The sequence below is a fragment of the Triplophysa dalaica genome, chromosome 10 (assembly GCF_015846415.1).
Source record: "Triplophysa dalaica isolate WHDGS20190420 chromosome 10, ASM1584641v1, whole genome shotgun sequence".
NCBI classification, from domain to species: Eukaryota; Metazoa; Chordata; class Actinopteri; order Cypriniformes; family Nemacheilidae; genus Triplophysa; species Triplophysa dalaica.
In genome coordinates, this window is record NC_079551.1 from 12,550,745 (window position 1) to 12,569,460 (window position 18,716).

The 18,716-nt window shown below is 37.7% G+C and overlaps 2 protein-coding genes and 1 non-coding gene across 3 annotated transcripts; all 3 read left to right on the top strand.

The window, feature by feature from the left end:
* Window positions 1-8,027: 8,027 nt before the first annotated feature.
* On the top strand, window positions 8,028-11,519 carry calr3a (calreticulin 3a). The gene is made up of 9 exons (XM_056758786.1): window positions 8,028-8,202; window positions 8,710-8,811; window positions 8,951-9,154; window positions 9,263-9,357; window positions 9,445-9,654; window positions 9,740-9,853; window positions 10,034-10,177; window positions 10,815-10,907; window positions 11,024-11,519. Exons 1-9 carry the CDS (start codon window positions 8,112-8,114, stop codon window positions 11,225-11,227), a joined length of 1,257 nt encoding a protein of 418 aa, XP_056614764.1. The 5' UTR covers window positions 8,028-8,111; the 3' UTR covers window positions 11,228-11,519.
* Window positions 11,520-12,193: 674 nt separating this feature from the next.
* Window positions 12,194-16,471, top strand: rad23ab (RAD23 homolog A, nucleotide excision repair protein b). The gene is made up of 10 exons (XM_056759894.1): window positions 12,194-12,385; window positions 12,849-12,930; window positions 13,023-13,102; window positions 13,540-13,874; window positions 14,046-14,092; window positions 14,189-14,316; window positions 14,431-14,542; window positions 14,808-14,965; window positions 15,043-15,210; window positions 15,310-16,471. The coding sequence occupies exons 1-10, from the start codon at window positions 12,194-12,196 to the stop codon at window positions 15,421-15,423; spliced, it is 1,416 nt and encodes a 471-aa protein (XP_056615872.1). The 3' UTR covers window positions 15,424-16,471.
* A 563-nt stretch (window positions 16,472-17,034) lies between these two features.
* Window positions 17,035-17,106, top strand: trnad-guc (transfer RNA aspartic acid (anticodon GUC)). Its single transcript has one exon. It is a non-coding gene; the product is annotated as a tRNA-Asp (tRNA).
* Window positions 17,107-18,716: the final 1,610 nt, after the last annotated feature.

Here is an 18,716-nt window from a genome sequence, read left to right on the forward strand (position 1 = left end):
CTCATTTGTCGTTTATATTCAAGACCTCTTAATAAAATAAAATAAAAATAACCTGAATACAATAGACATTGAATGACAGAATACTAGAGTGATAGTATGCAGATTGAGACGAAGGGGAAGAGTCTCCAAACCGCTCAATGCTCCGTCTATGGGTTTAAATGTAAAATATTGTGCTGCCACCATGTGTTGACTTTGTTAAATTGAATGACTTAATTGACATTAATTGCACAATAAAAACTACAATTTTGAGAATTTTTTTGTTATCTGTTTTGTAAATGAACTCTTCACTGGTTTAATTAGTAATTTAGTGTATATTTTAACATCTCAATTTGAAAACAGCAATAATTATATATCAAATATTTGATTTGAATATGACTACATTTTTATTTTATGATCCTTATTTAAATATATCAGTGTGAGTCCTCATTCTATAATATTTCTATGATTAAATGACTGACAGAAACCCATCCTTTAATCAGCCAATCACTGTGGTCATAGTCAGTTAGCTTGCTGACATCATCCATAGCAATGAGGTCAACCCTGCGCTTTTTGTGAGCTTAATATTTCTTCCTGTTCCTTAGTAAAAGTTGCTCTCAGCAGCGTTGTGTGTATATAAGTTTTAAAGGGGAAGTTCACCCAAAAATTGTAATTGGGTTATTTTTTACCCACATGATGTTAAACATGTTTACATTTATGCATTTGGCAGACGCTTTTATCCAAAGCGACTTACATTGCTTTATCCTACACATTTTACATAGGTATTTGCAATCCCCTGGGATCGAACCCACAACCTTGCGTTGGTAACATATGCTCTGTAATATGTATTAAAGTAAACTGTGCAGACAGACTCAACATAATGCTGATGATGCTCGTATACAGCCAACACATAATTTTAAATTTCTCTAATTATTATAAACCTTAAATCAGAAAACAAACATTTCATCAGCCATTTTACCAACTCACTGCAGTCGATTGTGAGCATTACACACATAGAATAGAGAGAAATGTGTTACATGTTTCTCAGCAGTACTGACTGTTCCTTCCTGTTACTAAAATACATGCAGCACAAACGGAGACAGAGATTTTTATTTCAAGTGTCTATCATCACTTCTTGACAGAAGATCACTCTTAGTGTGTTCATAAACTCTCAAAGCTTCAGATTCTGTTTTTTACTGACACAGTTGAAGAAAATGTTTCACACATATATGATCGGTTTGTTCATGTGCTGTCTTATCGGTGAGTTATAAATGTGTTTTATCACTTTCTTTGTGTTCTTTGTCATTCTTAAATAACAAAATATTGCTACAGGATGCCGTTTGAATTATATTGGGTGATTTTGGTAGAGATTCTGGATTTGACATTTAAAGGTTTAGGTATATTATTACCAGAATTCAGCATTTGTTTTTGAGTCGTTCTCTCTTTTCTCATTTTTTTTACTCATCACATACGCTCACTTGAGTGTTTGCTCTTGATTGGTTTCACTTCTGTCCTTCTCTGTTGGTTTGTCTTGTATATCGTGTGCATGTTCCTGCTTTCCCTCAGTCTTGCAAGCCGCCATCTTTCGTGTTCTCTGAACGCTTTAATACGTGTTTTGACTTTTGCATCTGAGTACAAAACGTGACAGTTCTGCTCTGTTATGACATTTCTCTCATCCTGAGTAAAAGCTTGTATCTTATTTTATTCATCACATTGTTTTTGTGTGGGTCACTACTGAACTTAAGTATTTGGAGATAAAAGTTTTGAAATCCAAAAGATGCAGTTTGCTCCTCTTCAGTTTCATGTGTACTGTTTGTGTGATCTGAAGTGATCTCTCTGTTTCTATCTTCAGATGTGTTTGGTGATGGAGATGAAGTGAAGTCAGTGATAGTGATGGAGGGAGATTCTGTCACTCTACACACAAATATTACTGACAAACACAGAATAGATGGACTAGAATGGAGATTTGGATCTCAAGAGGATTTTATAGTTCGTTATCTCAGAGATAGATTTTTTAGAAATGGTTTTCTTGATGATAGTTTAATAGACAGACTGCGTGGGGATGCTCAGACTGGATCTCTCACCATCACAGACATCACAACTGAAGACTCTGGACTATGGACCTTGATCATCAGTGACGGGATATTTGGGGATGGTAAAATTAAAGAGACGCTGTACAGATTCAATGTGACTGTATTTGGTGAGGAGAGAATTACTGTTGATTATCACTACAGTAAATCAATATAAACTGTAAATGATGTCATATTTATAAGACATTAGGAGTTTAAAATGACATAGACATTCATTTGCATTTCACCCATCCAAGTGCACACACACTGTAGCCAGTATTGAACACACAGTAGTCAGTATTGAACACACAGTAGTCAGTATTGAACACACAGTAGTCAGTATTGAACACACAGTAGTCAGTATTGAACACACAGTAGTCAGTATTGAACACACAGTAGTCAGTATTGAACACACAGTAGTCAGTATTGAACACACAGTAGTCAGTATTGAACACACAATAGTCAGTATTGAACACACAATAGTCAGTATTGATCACACAGTAATCAGTATTGAACACACAGTAGTCAGTATTGAACACACAGTAGTCAGTATTGATCACACAGTAGTCAGTATTGATCACACAGTAGTCAGTATTGATCACACAGTAGTCAGTATTGAACACACAATAGTCAGTATTGAACACACAATAGTCAGTATTGATCACACAGTAATCAGTATTGATCACACAGTAGTCAGTATTGAACACACAGTAGTCAGTATTGATCACACAGTAGTCAGTATTGATCACACAGTAGTCAGTATTGATCACACATTAGTCAGTATTGAACACACAGTAGTCAGTATTGATCACACAGTAGTCAGTATTGAACACACAGTAGACAGTATTGAACACACAATAGTCAGTATTGATCACACAGTAGTCAGTATTGATCACACAGTAGTCAGTATTGAACACACAATAGTCAGTATTGAACACACAATAGTCAGTATTGATCACACAGTGGTCAGTATTTTACACATACAGTAGTCAGTATTGAACACACAGTAGTCAGTATTGAACACACAGTAGTCAGTATTGAACACACAGTAGTCAGTATTGAAAACACATTAGTCAGTATTGATCACACAGTAGTCAGTATTGAACACACATTAGTCAGTATTGATCACACAGTAGTCAGTATTGAACACACAGTAGTCAGTATTGATCACACAGTAGTCAGTATTGAACACACAGTAGTCAGTATTGAACACACAGTAGTCAGTATTGAACACACAGTAATCAGTATTGAACACACAGTAGTCAGTATTGATCACACAGTAGTCAGTATTGAACACACAGTAATCCGTATTGATCACACAGTAGTCAGTATTGAACACACAGTAGTCAGTATTGAACACACAGTAGTCAGTATTGAACACACAGTAGTCAGTATTGAACCCAGAGTAGTCAGTATTGAACACACAGTAGTCAGTATTGAACACACAGTAGTCAGTATTGAACACACAGTAGTCAGTATTGAACACACAGTAGTCAGTATTGAACACACAGTAGTCAGTATTGAACACACAGTAGTCAGTATTAAACACACAGTAGTCAGTATTGAACACACAGTAGTCAGTATTGAACACACAGTAGTCAGTATTGAACACACAGTAGTCAGTATTGAACACACAATATTGAACACACAATAGTCAGTATTGATCACACAGTAGTCAGTATTTTACACATACAGTAGTCAGTATTGAACACACAGTAGTCAGTATTGAACACACAGTAGTCAGTATTGAAAACACATTAGTCAGTATTGAACACACATTAGTCAGTATTGAACACACAGTAGTCAGTATTGAACACACAGTAGTCAGTATTGAACACACAGTAGTCAGTATTGATCACACAGTAGTCAGTATTGAACACACAGTAGTCAGTATTGATCACACAGTAGTCAGTATTGAACACACAGTAGTCAGTATTGAACACACAGTAGTCAGTATTGAACACACAGTAGTCAGTATTGAACACACAGTAGTCAGTATTGAACACACAGTAGTCAGTATTGAACACACAGTAGTCAGTATTGAACACACAATAGTCAGTATTGATCACACAGTAGTCAGTATTTTACACATACAGTAGTCAGTATTGAACACACAGTAGTCAGTATTGAACATACAGTAGTCAGTATTGAACACACAGTAGTCAGTATTGAACACACAGTAGTCAGTATTGAACACACATTAGTCAGTATTGAAAACACATTAGTCAGTATTGAACACACATTAGTCAGTATTGAACACACAGTAGTCAGTATTGAACACACAGTAGTCAGTATTGAACACACAGTAGTCAGTATTGATCACACAGTAGTCAGTATTGAACACAGAGTAGTCAGTATTGATCACACAGTAGTCAGTATTAAACACACAGTAGTCAGTATTGAACACACAGTAGTCAGTATTGAACACACAGTAGTCAGTATTGAACACACAGTAGTCAGTATTGAACACACAGTAGTCAGTATTGAACACACAGTAGTCAGTATTGAACACACAGTAGTCAGTATTAAACACACACTAGTCAGTATTGAACACACAGTAGTCAGTATTGAACAAACAGTAGTATTGATCACACAGTAGTCAGTATTGAACACACAGTAGTCAGTATTGAACACACAGTAGTCAGTATTGAACACACAGTAGTCAGTATTGAACCCAGAGTAGTCAGTATTGAACACACAGTAGTCAGTATTGAACACACAGTAGTCAGTATTGAACCCAGAGTAGTCAGTATTGAACACACAGTAGTCAGTATTGAACACACAGTAGTCAGTATTGAACACACAGTAGTCAGTATTGAACACACAGTAGTCAGTATTGAACACACAGTAGTCAGTATTGAACACACAGTAGTCACTATTGAACACACAGTAGTCAGTATTGATCACACAGTAGTCAGTATTAAACACACAGTAGTCAGTATTGAACACACAGTAGTCAGTATTGAACACACAGTAGTCAGTATTGAACACACAGTAGTCAGTATTGAACACACAAACAACATGAACAGTTGGGGGTTCGGTGTCTTGCTCAAGGGTCTCACCTCCTTCGTGGTATTAAAGGGACTCAGACATGAAACCTGATAAAAGCAGCTCTTAAACCTCCTGTTAATGTTATTCACAGATCTGATTCACTTCAATCTTAAACTCTGTGTCAGCAGCATGTCTGATTTCTTCATCTTTAAAAAGAGTTTTTCTTTCATTTTCCAGCTTGTGTGCCTGTTCCTGTCATCACCAGAGACCCTTCAGTGTGTTTAAAATGTGCGTTGTTGTGTTCAGTGATGAATGTGACACATGTGAGTCTCTCCTGGTACAAAGTAAACAGTTTATTGTCCTTCATCAGTGTGTCTGATCTCAACATCAGACTCTCTCTACCTCTGGAGGTGGATCATCAGGATACAAACACATACAGATGTGTGCTGAACCATCCCAACACAAACCAAACACAACATCTCAACATCACTCAACTCTGTCACAAGTTTTCAGGTGAGTCACAAGTGATGTTTGTGTTTATTCACTCCGCTGATCTCTGATGAATCATTTATTTTTCTTTCCTCAGACTGTCTCAGCTCAGCGTATGCTCCTGAAGCTGTGATCCGATTGGTCGTTTCTGCTTTGGTGGGCGTGGCCGCTTTAGCTGCTTCTATTGTTCTGATTTATGACATCAGATCCAGAAGAGCTGAACAGAAGAGAAGGTCACAGATCACATCCACACTTCATCTAGAGATCCAGAGTTTATAACTTTGACTTCATGGCTGCAGTGAGATTTATTCATCGAATGATGGAGTGTTTGTCTGAAATTCTGTATGAAAATAAATGTAAAGATAAATGAATAAAATGAAAAAATTAAGTTACGTTCATGCCTCCAGATGCAATCTCGGCAGAATCTAAACTGAAAGTGAAAGTGAAACTTGAACCTCTGTCAGCTTTATGTGTAAGATATGTCACATCCATTAAACATGCACTTCAGTGGCTTTGAACAGTTATTGAAGGTGTGATGCAGTAGATTCAGTGTTTTCATTAAGATGAACAGTCTGATATAAACTGACAGCTGCTGAATTTTTGATCTGGATCTTGTGGTCTAGTCTGGATTTTAAAGGATTAGGTCTTGACTCTGGCCTAGAGTTATAATCAGTTTCATTGTCTGGACTGTAATTGTTAAATTGTTTTGACAATTTTATGTGTTTGCAAACATGTCAGCATTACAATAATAACATCAGATCTATAGAGTGATGAACAAACAGACATGTCTGACAATGTGGTTTGGTGAAATGTTCTTCATCAGTAGCCTCCTGTATCTTCCTGTTACTAAAATACATGAACGTGGCACATACACATTGACAGATAGAGAGAGAGAGAGAGAGAGAGAGAGATCCAAACTGTTAATCCTCTTTCAAGAGTTTATCTTTTCCAATTTCTGGATTGAACATCTGAAGTAAATGTGGCATCTGATCGGTGAGTTATACATGTGTTTTTATCACTTCAATGTTTGTCTTTGTGTTTTAGAAACTAGTTAACTTAGTAATTCTTCAATAAAAAGTTTTATTACTTTGGGATCTAATTTGAATTATATTTGGTACTTTTGTTAGTGATTCAGCGATTTGATATTTAAATGTTTTTTATATAAAGATCTGATTTAGGTATTATAACAGGGTTCGGTGCTGGTCATGTCTTTCTGTAGTTTTCCTTTATCTGATCGCGAGGAGTGGACTTTCCTCATTATTTTACTTGCCATGAACGCTCACTTGGTTGCCAGACTGTTTGCTCTTGACTGGTGTTCACTTTTGCCTTGATTCATTGTTTTTTCTTGAGTTCCGGCCCAACATCAGACTCTCTTCCTATGGAGGTGGATCATCAGGATACAAACAGTCAAACACATACAGATGTGTGCTGAACCAATCCAACAGTAATCAAACTCAACATTTCAACATCCCCCATGTCTATCAGATGTGTTCAGGTGAGTCACACGTGATGTTTGTGTTCATTCATTCAGGTGATCTCTGTTTCATCTTGTTTTTGTACCTCAGTCTGTCTCAGCTATTGTTATACTGTTCCAGCTGTGATCCAATTGGTCGCCTCTGTTCTGGTGGGCGTGGCTGTTGTAGCTGCTTCTGTTGTTCTGACTTATAACATCAGATCCAGAAGAGCTGAACACATTTCATATAGAGATCCATGGCCGGAATCCCGGCTGGAGTGAAAGATATTCATCAAATTACTTTTTTATAGGTTTGTTTTAAAAAGATTTTCTGTTATGTGCTTATTTGTCTTTAATATTTGTTTGGGGGGATTTAAGGGAGTTTTAAACAACGCGCGGCTAAAGCGCCATCTAGCGGTTGAAGATCATAAACACATAAACATGTAGAGCTTCTCTTTTCATTTTGTGATCGCTCAAGTTTACGATGTAAACACAACTACAACTTTTTTATTTTACAAAAAAATCTGATTGGTTATTTTAAATAGATTTATATATCGGCAAAGAAAAGGAGTTGGCAAAATGGCAGAGAAAAATAATCGGCAAATAAAGAGAGAAAGCATTTTTTAAAAAGCGATTTAAAATGTGCATTACATTGTACTACATTTTAAAACACAAATTAAATAAACCATTTAAAAAAGCCTCGCAATAGTTTGCTTTAAAAAGTGATTTATGTCTTACGATTTTTATGTTTTAATTATTACTATTACTATGAATAAGTATTACTATTGGTCTTCCATAATACTCTGTATTAATGTGCAATGTTTTCTGGTTGCGTGTAAATACGCAATATATAAAATAATAAAAAATAATATGGTCCTTTGTCAAATTATAAACAATATTCACCAAAAAAATGTTTTTAATTCCACGCGGTTTTCTTCCTGAAACTTGCACGTAAATCACGTGATTGAGGAGACCCGACTCGTCAACTCGTGGTCCCCTCCGATTGGCCGAGCGCTCGTCCAATGAGCGTCAGCCATCTGTGCAGGAACACGGCGATATTTCCGAGTCCTCGAGCCGCATTAGATATTACAAGAGGTTCATCCGTTGAATAAAGATCCTTTAAAACACGAAAGATGAGGATCGCGGTGGCGGTGTGTGTTGTTTTTGCAGCGGCTTTGAGTGTCGATGCTGCCGTGTATTTTAAAGAACAATTTCTGGACGGAGGTAATGTGACTTTCATTACGCGTGACATCATTTATAATGTTAAATTGTGTCTATTTCCGTGAGATCAAAGATCTCTGGTTAGGATTTCAATATAGTTTGTTTAATCTTAATCTATTGACAAGTTACTTTAATGATTTTGTAATCAATAATGTTATTTACATTTTACTAATGTCATACTTTCATTTACTGTATTTTCCGTGTGTCATTCCGTGCCATCTTAAGAATACATATGCAAATTTGTTTCTTATTCTGAATGAAGTATTTTGCATTATGGTTATTAGACTCGTGCATTATGACGCATGTCTGGAGTTTAACGAAGAAAGGCATTAAAATGATGAATTATTATGTTTTGGGTTTTGTATTCAGTTGTGTTTTTTGACAGTAAATCACTTGTTGTCAATTAACTAAAGTTTTGAATCTGTTGTGATTTTAATTGACGTGGCACTAATTTCCCCCCTGACCTTTTTTGAAGTTTCATTAAAGTATATAAAAATAAATATATTTCAGATGCTTGGAAAAGCCGATGGGCCGAATCCAAACACAAGTCGGACTACGGCCAGTGGAAGCTCACCTCAGGAAAATTTTATGGTGATGCTGAGCTTGATAAAGGTGAGCGCTCGCCCTCTTTACACCCTCAATGTTTTCTGTCAGTGGAGCTTAATGGTTTATGCAAATGACACCTGTTAATACAATGCAAATACGATACTATATGTTGTACATAATGTAAGATGACGCTTTCTCTCTCCAGGTTTGCAGACCAGTAAGGACGCCCGCTTTTACGCCCTGTCCACCCACTTTGACTCCTTCAGTAATGAGGGTAAAACCCTGGTGGTGCAGTTTACGGTGAAACACGAGCAGAAGATCGACTGCGGCGGTGGTTACGTCAAGGTCTTCCCTGCCGACCAGGACCAGGCTGATATGCACGGAGACTCCAGATATTACATCATGTTCGGTAAGTCATGTTGACATAACAGAACAAATTTGTGTTTGTGTGGGAGGAGGAATGTAGACGGGGCTCCAACAATTTTAAGAGATTGTTAACTCATGAGCTTTCTTGTAGGACCCGACATCTGTGGCTACAGTACCAAGAAAGTCCACGTCATTTTCAACTACAAAGGCCAAAACCATCTGATCAAGAAGGACATCAAATGCAAAGTATGTTCTGCGTCATGTGTAAATTGCATCTCCGTTGGTTTCTTTTAAACAAAGCTTTAAGTCTCAAAACCATTCTCCACCCAACAGGACGACGAACTGACGCACCTTTACACGCTCATCCTGCGGCCGGACCAGACGTACGAAGTGAAAATCGACAACGAGAAAGTGGAATCAGGCTCCCTTCTGGAAGACTGGGACTTCTTGCCGGCCCAGAAGATCAAGGATCCGGAAGCCAAGAAGCCAGAGGACTGGGACGATCGGGCCATGATCGACGATCCAGAGGACACCAAACCTGAGGTGAGCTTCATAGAATTGTACGTGGAGTCAACGGTGGAATCACTGCATTGCAACAGTGTATGTGAACTGTAATTGTGCTTTTTAGGAATGGGATAAACCCGAGAATATTCCCGACCCTGATGCTATGAAACCAGACGACTGGGACGAGGACATGGATGGAGAATGGGAACCCCCGATGATCCCCAATCCAGAGTACAAGGTATCACAATATCAAACAACAATCGACAGAAAGAGTTAGTACCTCAATGTGTAAAGATCTCCAGAAATGAGTGAGATTGAATTAAGCTCAACGTTGTGTCTTGAACAAGGGTTTTTGAGTCGTGATGAAAATGTGAATCTTGAGTCTTAATATATCTGACTGACTTCCATGTGTTTGTAGGGCGAGTGGAAACCGAAGCAGATCGATAACCCGGACTATAAAGGCGCGTGGGTTCACCCGGAGATCGACAACCCTGAATACACTGCGGACGACTCCATTTACAAATTCGACAACATTGGAGTTATCGGACTGGATCTTTGGCAGGTGCGTTACAGATGAAGTCGATGTATATAAATAAGAAAATGTTATCTTACATGGTTTTATTGCACACTTTAATATTATTTAGATTATATTATTTCTGTAAATATATTATATGTTAAAGATTATTATTATTATTATTTAATTTGATTACATTATTGTATTATCAAGAAAGTGTTAATAATGAGACAACAATGCTTTTCACCACTCAGCAGTAACAAAACGGAGGAAGATTTTATAGATTCTTTCCCCAGCTTATTAACATAAAAACATCGACAGCCAATCAAAATATATTCAACTTTAAAAGTATTGCGTATTTAAGTTGTTAACGCTTAGAATAAGCATAGCATTATCATTCATTGGACGTTATCGTTCATGGTCTGAATTAACTTTAATTTGATTTCGTAAATAGTTGCACAATATTGAAGAAAAACAACGTGTTAAGCAATATGCAATCTGATGATGCTTAAAGTTTATAGAATTCATTAAAATTTTATTAATTTATATGTATAAAAACTGAACAATTGGGGGACATTTGACTTATGGGTCTTTAGAAGTCAAAAAATCAATTTAAATAAAGGTACATATTCTTTTTCGATCATTTTTCTTGAATTGCATTAAAACAAACCAATTCTGCATACAGGTAAAAGCTGGAACCATATTCGATAACTTCCTGATAACCGATGATGTTCAAGAGGCTGAGAAATTTGGCGCAGACACTTGGGGAGTGACAAAGGTAACAGCTTTACATCCAGCGTTGACAGTGTGCTTGTGTTTATATGACTTTCAATTGATTTTAATAAGATGAATTTCTATGCTGCACCTCTAACTGGCTTCATTTGTACCTTATAGGAGCCAGAAAAGAAAATGAAGGACCAGCAGGAAGAGGAAGAGAGGAAAAAGAGAGAGGAAGAGGAAAAGAGCAAAAAAGATGACAACGAGGAAGAGGAGGATGAAGATGATGAGCCAGACGAGGATGAACACACCGAAGAACCTTCAGAGGAGGAAGAGGATGGTGAGGACAACGTGGACAAGAAAGATAGAGACGAGCTGTGAAGCAGATTTTATTTGACCTGATGTCTCTGAATGAGCAGAATCCAATCTGATTGGCTGATTTTTCTTTGTGGTGTGTTTTTTGGCCCCGCCCCCCACTTGTTAGTTCATACTCCTCCATAATTTAAAGATTTCTTTTGGTTTTGCTGCTAGAAGCTCCACCCCTCCCCCCCTTCAAAATAAGAGCTAAGATATGTTAGACTAATAAATGTTTGGGTTATTTGTTTGTCTGAGGGGAAATTCTAATGTCGTTTCTTGGATTTGCACTTTTTAAAATAAATGATTTATTTTTAAATGGGTGTCTTGACTTATTCTTCGTCTTTGGATTTTTGAGTAGTTGTGTGCTATACAATTCATTTTATTAAAGTCAAATAATAGTAACATTTCTGAAGGCCTAATAATATAAGACCATTGATGTCAATACATTTCTAAAAATAAATATTAGGACTTTTTTCATGACATTAATAAGTATAGTTGAGGGAACATTCTTATGATGAATGAAATATGTATTTCAATGTTTTGGTTAAATAAGTAAAAATATACTTTAAGTTTATTAAAACTTATCAACATGAATACAGGATTTATGAAAGAAAATGTTTAAATTTTATAAAATTAAAAAGACTTAACTTTATCCCCAACATTCATTGCTTACGAAAATTAACCATTGTTTGTTACACTTTTACAACAATAAAACCGTGATCATTTAATGATTATTTAAATATTTTTATTTTCTTTTTTGCAAACATTTAGGAAAATTAGCACAGTTTTATTAAAGTAAAACTAGTGATCGTGTTTTTGAAGGATTGATGTCCGTTTCTATAACCAAGTTAAACAAAAAAAGTATTGTAAAATTATGTTTTTATTATTTTACTACAAATTAAACTAATAGTTAAATCGTGGTTAATTCTCGTAAGGGGACTCGAAATCTAACTTGAAACTGAAAAGTGTCTTGTCCCGCTCAGCAAGTAGATGGCGTCTTTTCATAACATCTCGAGATCAGGACCATCATCACATCTCCAGAAGACCGCTGAGTCACATCTCCACGCGCTCTCACCGCGGACGCTTTCTCCACGAGACTCCCGGTCTGACACGATGCTGACCATCACGATGAAAACCCTGCAGCAGCAGACGTTTAAAGTGCACATAGACGAGGAGCTGACGGTGAGCGTGCGTGGCCGTGGCCCCTGTAAACACGCCGGTGCGCGGGCACGGCGGGTTGGGAAACGCCGCGGCCTCTGCCGGGTGTTGATACATGCGGACTGTCATTGGTGTGATTGTAAAACGTTACTTTGTGACGTGCTGCTGTGATCGAAAAATGTCACTTTCAAACAGCCGCTGTTATTCTAAAGTGTTACCTTGTGACGTGACTGAAAACGATACTTTGTGACGCAGAGCTGTCATTGTTGAATGTTACTTTGTGACGGGCGGCTTTGATGCTTAATGTTGTTTTGTGACGTGCGGTTGTCGTTTTACAATGTAACTTTTTTAGCCAGTGGTGTCCAAAAGTCTAAAATTGTTTTTTTCTTGCATTTTTCAAATGCAATACAGTTTCAATTTAATAACTTAATTCAATTGATTTTTTTTCAATTAATAAATTGTATAAACATAAATGCTTTAATTGCAGGTAAGAGCTCTTAAAGAGAAAATAGAGGAAGAAAAGGGAAAAGATTCTTTTCCAGCCGCTGGTCAAAAATTAATCTATGCAGGTTTGTTAGCTGATAGTTTCTTTGTTTTCGTATTTTATTGTTCACATATATACAAGTTTTACTTCTTCTCTTATTTAAAAAACTTGAAACAGGTAAAATATTGAACGACGACATACCTCTAAAAGAATACAAAATGGACGAGAAGAACTTTGTAGTGGTAATGGTAACTAAGGTAAGACTGTTTAATTTCTCATGATTTACCACATCACACATTTTTATTTTTCTACAGCAAGATCTTTGCCTAAATATAACATTGAGGCCTTTAAACATTTCTCATCATTACCTCCATTTTCCATTCGTTTGAGTGTGCCTTGATCTACACTTCCCATTTTCATCAAAAACAGTAGACCACCCTGGAAGTTTATGGATAATCATTACAACATGCCATGATTTGGGAAATATGAATAGAAATTTCAAATACAATTTAGGACGGATATTATGTATACTGGGACAAAGGGTCAGTTTCTACTACATCAGTCAGAAAAACAAAAAAATATGATTGTTATACTCAATCACTCCACTAGTCTTTATATTCTTTCTGAAGTCAACAGTATCTTTCATTGGCAGGTTTCTATAGTTCTCTGTGCAGTTGTATTTTTGTCTCTACAGCCAAAATCTCCATCACCTCCTCAAGCTCCTCTTGCCATTACCCCAGCGTCAGTAAGCATCCCTCTCGCAGAACTTTCTGTCCTTTCACCATCACCTCCCGACGCTCCACCCGCGGAGCCCGCAGTGCCTGTATCGACCCCAGCTCCTGACCGTGCCGAACCAGCTCCTGAACATGCAGAACCAAAACCATCAGTGGAACCGCCCGCCCCACCCGTCAAAGCGCCCCCTGTGGCCTTAGATGTCGGTGCAGAATCCTCAGAACCGGTTGAAGTGACCCCAGATCCAGTTCCCCTCTTAGAGGAGGGGACCCAGGCCATTGCCCAATCAGAGGCCAGGTGAGACAAAACCATTATTTTCTATGGTTTTGAAACATTTGAAACTTTTATAAACGTGTGCTAAAAAAGTCAGTGGATTTGAAAAGTATTACAAAATGTTGTTGTTTATAGGCACAACGTTTATAAAAGGGTCAATATGTTGTGTACTAAGTCTCGGGTCTGTTTTCGCAGTTCCTTGGATGAACTGGGTCTGCTAGAAACAGCTGCTTCAATACTAGGTATGTTTGGGGTGTTCAAAAAAACAAAGAATAATAAAAAAGTCAAGTTAATGTTACCTGACCAATATTCTTTCTATTATTGCTTGTTTCCATCAGTTACAGGTCAAGCATATGAGAATTTAGTGACGGAGATCATGTCCATGGGTTATGAGAGAGAACAGGTGATCGCCGCCTTACGAGCGAGTTACAACAATCCGGACCGAGCGGTTGAATATTTGCTTATGGTGAGAGATAAACCAGCTTTCCAGTTTTGCAAAAAACGCATTCAGAAACCATAGTGTGATGTGTTTCAACAAGAAAAGTATTGATGTTGAAAAGGCTGATGTATGTTCCTGAAGGGTATACCCACACAATCTGAGCCGCCACCCCAGGAAGTCGTGCGCCCCGCCCCCGTGTCTAACCCCGCCCCCTCAGCACCACAGCGACCTCAGCCGCCACCTGCTGCAGCCGGTGAGGCACATTTGTTCGTTCAATATAGAAACAGACGAATGGTTAGTCCTCGGCACCTCACAGCAGCTGATACATTCCTTCTACTTCTGTATAAATGTAATTTTGGCAGCACAGCTGATGGTTGTGAACAAAATAAAAAGGGGCTGATCACTGGTATTGTCTGAGGTCGCAAATCTCAGAAATGGTAGTGCTCCCAAATATATATATTATGTAATTTCTTGATTTGGTCCGGACTCCTGTACAGCCCTATCTATACTGTGAACAGGTGCCGTGTCGGGATCTGCGCAGGCGTCGGAAAACCCGCTGGAGTTCCTGAGGAACCAGCCGCAGTTCCAGCAGATGCGACAGATCATCCAGCAGAACCCCGCCCTCCTTCCCGCCCTGCTGCAACAGCTGGGTCGAGACAACCCGCAACTCCTGCAGGTGTGTGGAGCTTAACACCTCACGTCTTGTGAGTCGATTTGAATGGTGGCCGTACCAACGTTCATACGTTTTTGCAGCAAATCACGCAGCACCAGGAGCGGTTCGTACTCATGCTGAACGAGCCGCGCGTCGGGGAGGCGGACGCCGCGTTAGCTGCGGAAGCCGCGTTAGCTGCGGAAGCCCTCAGCCCACCGCAGACAAACTACATCCAGGTCACGCCACAGGAGAAGGAAGCAATCGATAGGGTGCGCCTTGCGACCTTTGGGTTTGCGATCAATCAGGGATTTACGCACTAGCTAAAAATGTCTAGTTTGCAAGTGAATGTTTTCTCTTTTCTCTTGCAGTTAAAAGCTCTTGGTTTCCCGGAGGGACTCGTCATTCAAGCGTATTTCGCCTGCGAGAAAAACGAAAACCTCGCCGCCAACTTCCTGCTCCAACAGACGTTCGACGACGAGTGAAGGCTGCAGCGGGACGCGCGGACACTTGGGGGCGACAGAGAGCGCGAGCGTTCGGCCGCATGTTGCGTGTGCGCGCGTGAATGTGTGTTACGATTAGACAGCCGACTGGTCTTCCTTGATGGTTCCTTATGGAGTCGCGACAGGAGCCGTGCCGATGTGACGTTATATCGGAGCACAGCTTTATTTTTGTTTGGCGTCTGTTGTCTGTGTGGTTTTTGCTGCTATGCTACGTCGCGTTTGAGCGTGTTTACGCATCAGAGGTAGGCCCAAACGTGCTCAACGTCGTCATTATCGATTTCCCGCCATTAAACTCGTCAGACGTTTATGAGGTCTTACACGTGTCATGTAACATACAGATGTGAGTCAGGGTATGATTTGACTCGAATAAAAAACATCTTTAAGGAATAGTTAAGTATGTCAAACATTCATAAGGAGTTAAAATAGTTTGTTTTGCTTTTTCCCACTTAGACAGCGAAGTTGTGGAGCAAAAACCAGTTCGAGTATGCAATGGTAACTGTATGATCTGTGATTTTGAATGGTGCCCAAAATGCTGCAATAACCGTTGCTGTTTTATTAAGTGCGAGTGTATTATTTGTGTATTTAACACCACATGATATGCATACAAGTGAAGCGATTTGAGTATATTTTTGCATATTGGAGCAGTGGAGAGGAATTGTGGAATTGGAAAACTGCTTAAAAAGAGTCTCTGAATAGGCTACAGGTAAGATATATTTTACATAAAATATATTTCCCGGTTACAGGGAAGTTTTGCGTTGTTTTAAAGTTCACTTGACGTAGAAGAAGAGTTCGCGCGTTCTGCAGCAATGGCGTCCAGTTTACACTGTGTGACGCACTTCTCAATATATTTTCATTTCAGCTGTTTATATTGTTTTCTCGCGTGCTGGGATTTGATGTGTGGAAAAGAATATGTCTTAAAATGGCTGAATTCAGCATATGTTTGCTGGCCGGATTATGAATGTATTGTTTCAGTGCTGTGTGAAATAAATCGCTTTAACAAAGATGACATAAAGTGTCTCGTGAGAAACTGCTTCGGCTCCGTGTGCTGTTGGATCGGCAGGGTTGCGTTGGCAACAAGAATTATGATATCCGCGTGATTTTAAACGAGGAAAACGGGAACGCAAATGTATGGAAATATCATATATTTATATAACTGATTCGTTTACCAGATGCTTTTATACAAAGCGTTTCTCAAATGAGAGCAAGAATCTACAGGTAGTTGAAAACGTATTAGTTGTCCGACACCGACCCCTTGTGGTGTGATCACAGAATTGCATTATGCACTTATGTACAGTATTACATTGAGATGCAAGATTTACAGTGCATTATCATATTTGCCATATGGTTTAATGCAAAGCGACTTAGAATGCATTTATTCTGTATTTCTTTATCTATATTTGTTTTTGGACTCGAAATCTAGGAAAGTGCGCTGCGAACATGCACAACCCATTGAGCTACAGGGAGAATACTGGTATTGTTTTATCGTTTACAAACACCAGGTATTTCATCTTAGTTGTATTTATGCACTTTTAAATAACTAATGTAAACTGTACACAATAAAAACTGAATATGTCTTGTGGGTGTACAAGCTACTCCTCGTTAGTATAGTGGTCAGTATCCCCGCCTGTCACGCGGGAGACCGGGGTTCAATTCCCCGACGGGGAGGTTGCAAGCTTTTTATTATAGTTGCATGTTTATTTTTATTGTTTATTTAAATAGTACATTGTAAAAACAACTCAATTGGCCCGGTCCATAAATGCGTCAAAACAATAGAACAAAACTAGACTTACAAATTGAATGGGTGAAATGAATTCATTAATAAACGTTACATATATGTAATGTGTATTGGGCAAGTTACTCTGAAAAATTAATTTAGATACAACTTATTCAATAGACTATTCAATACAAATGACTCTCGCCAAAAAGTATTTAATTACTTATTATAATTTACTTTCTATATCCTTTATCAACCTTGAGTAGTATTGTAATTAAGACATGAAATGGCTCTTTTAATGAATTAAAATAAACAATAATAAACTACATATAGTATTATCGACTGACCAAAGTACTACAAATGTGAGAATTATACATTAAAGTACGATTTTGCATTTTGATGTAAATTCCACTATTGCACACACATACTGTATATTACACAGAGAATTTAGTTTAATTATTTCAGAAGCAGTGTTGGGTAAGTCACTCTAAAAAAGTAATGAATTACTAGTTACTTATTACATATTCAATAGTGTAATTAGATTTATGTACAAATAACTCACTCCAAAAAGTATTGAATTACTTGTTACTCATTACTTTATATATCCTACTGGATATCAACCTTGGTTAGTGAAGCGACTGAAGGATAGACATGAAACGGCTCTTTTAATTCATTCAAATAAATAATATAAACCTATAAAAGTATTCATATTAACTGACCAAAGTTTTACTAATGTGAGGATTTATAATAAAGCGCAGATTTTAAAGTAAGACTTTGAATGTTGATGTCAATTCCACTATTGCACATACATATATTACACACAGTATGTAGTTAAATTACTTGAGAAGTAACTGTAATTAAATAACAGAAAAATAAGAGTAACTTTACTTTTACAAGGGAAAAGTAATTAAATTACAGTAACTAATTACTAAGGAAATAGTCACAGTAATTAGTTAAAACACCCAACACTGTACATAACATATTTACACAACAGACAAAATATAAATATATGTGCAATTATATGCACGTGGTGTGTTAAATGTAAGTGTAGTATATCAATTTTAAACAGTAAATTTAGGCCAATTATATAGTTATATAATGTAGGTTTATGGTCACTTGAATAACTTTTTAATTTTAAATGTAGTTTCTGTTGTCTTTTCAGTTGTCCAACATTGACCCCATCTGGTTTGTTGACAGTATTGCATGTATATTATGTCATAGGCCTAAAGCATAATTTTTACATCCAAGTATTCGGAAGACGTTTTAATCCAAAATCCAATTTTTAGACTTTAAGGAGCAATCAGTAAAAAACTCAAAAATACAATTCTTTAGATTAGAGTAATCCTCGCATAACCCAGACAGAAATCTAATATATATATAAAAACAAGTTCTAACAGAGCAGTATATCAGAAGGCTTGGCAATACAAGACGTGCAACTCAAAACTCACATAAAGTTGATGTTAAAAAAAAAGAAACGCTTATCTTTAACACATTACCAGTGATATATTTAGCTCTAGCTTTCACCGTGCATGTTGACCCCATTCCCACAGCGAGTATGTCA

Bases quoted from the DNA above. Each gene is read 5' to 3' on its own strand.
- rad23ab (XM_056759894.1), top strand. From the start codon at position 12,194: ATGGCGTCTTTTCATAACATCTCGAGATCAGGACCATCATCACATCTC. The intron at 14,317-14,430 runs GTGAGAGATAAA...ATGTTCCTGAAG, and splicing joins CGGTTGAATATTTGCTTATG to GGTATACCCACACAATCTGA. The intron at 15,211-15,309 runs GTGCGCCTTGCG...TTTCTCTTGCAG, and splicing joins AGAAGGAAGCAATCGATAGG to TTAAAAGCTCTTGGTTTCCC.
- calr3a (XM_056758786.1), top strand. From the start codon at position 8,112: ATGAGGATCGCGGTGGCGGTGTGTGTTGTTTTTGCAGCGGCTTTGAGT. The intron at 8,203-8,709 runs GTAATGTGACTT...AATATATTTCAG, and splicing joins AGAACAATTTCTGGACGGAG to ATGCTTGGAAAAGCCGATGG. The intron at 9,155-9,262 runs GTAAGTCATGTT...GCTTTCTTGTAG, and splicing joins CAGATATTACATCATGTTCG to GACCCGACATCTGTGGCTAC.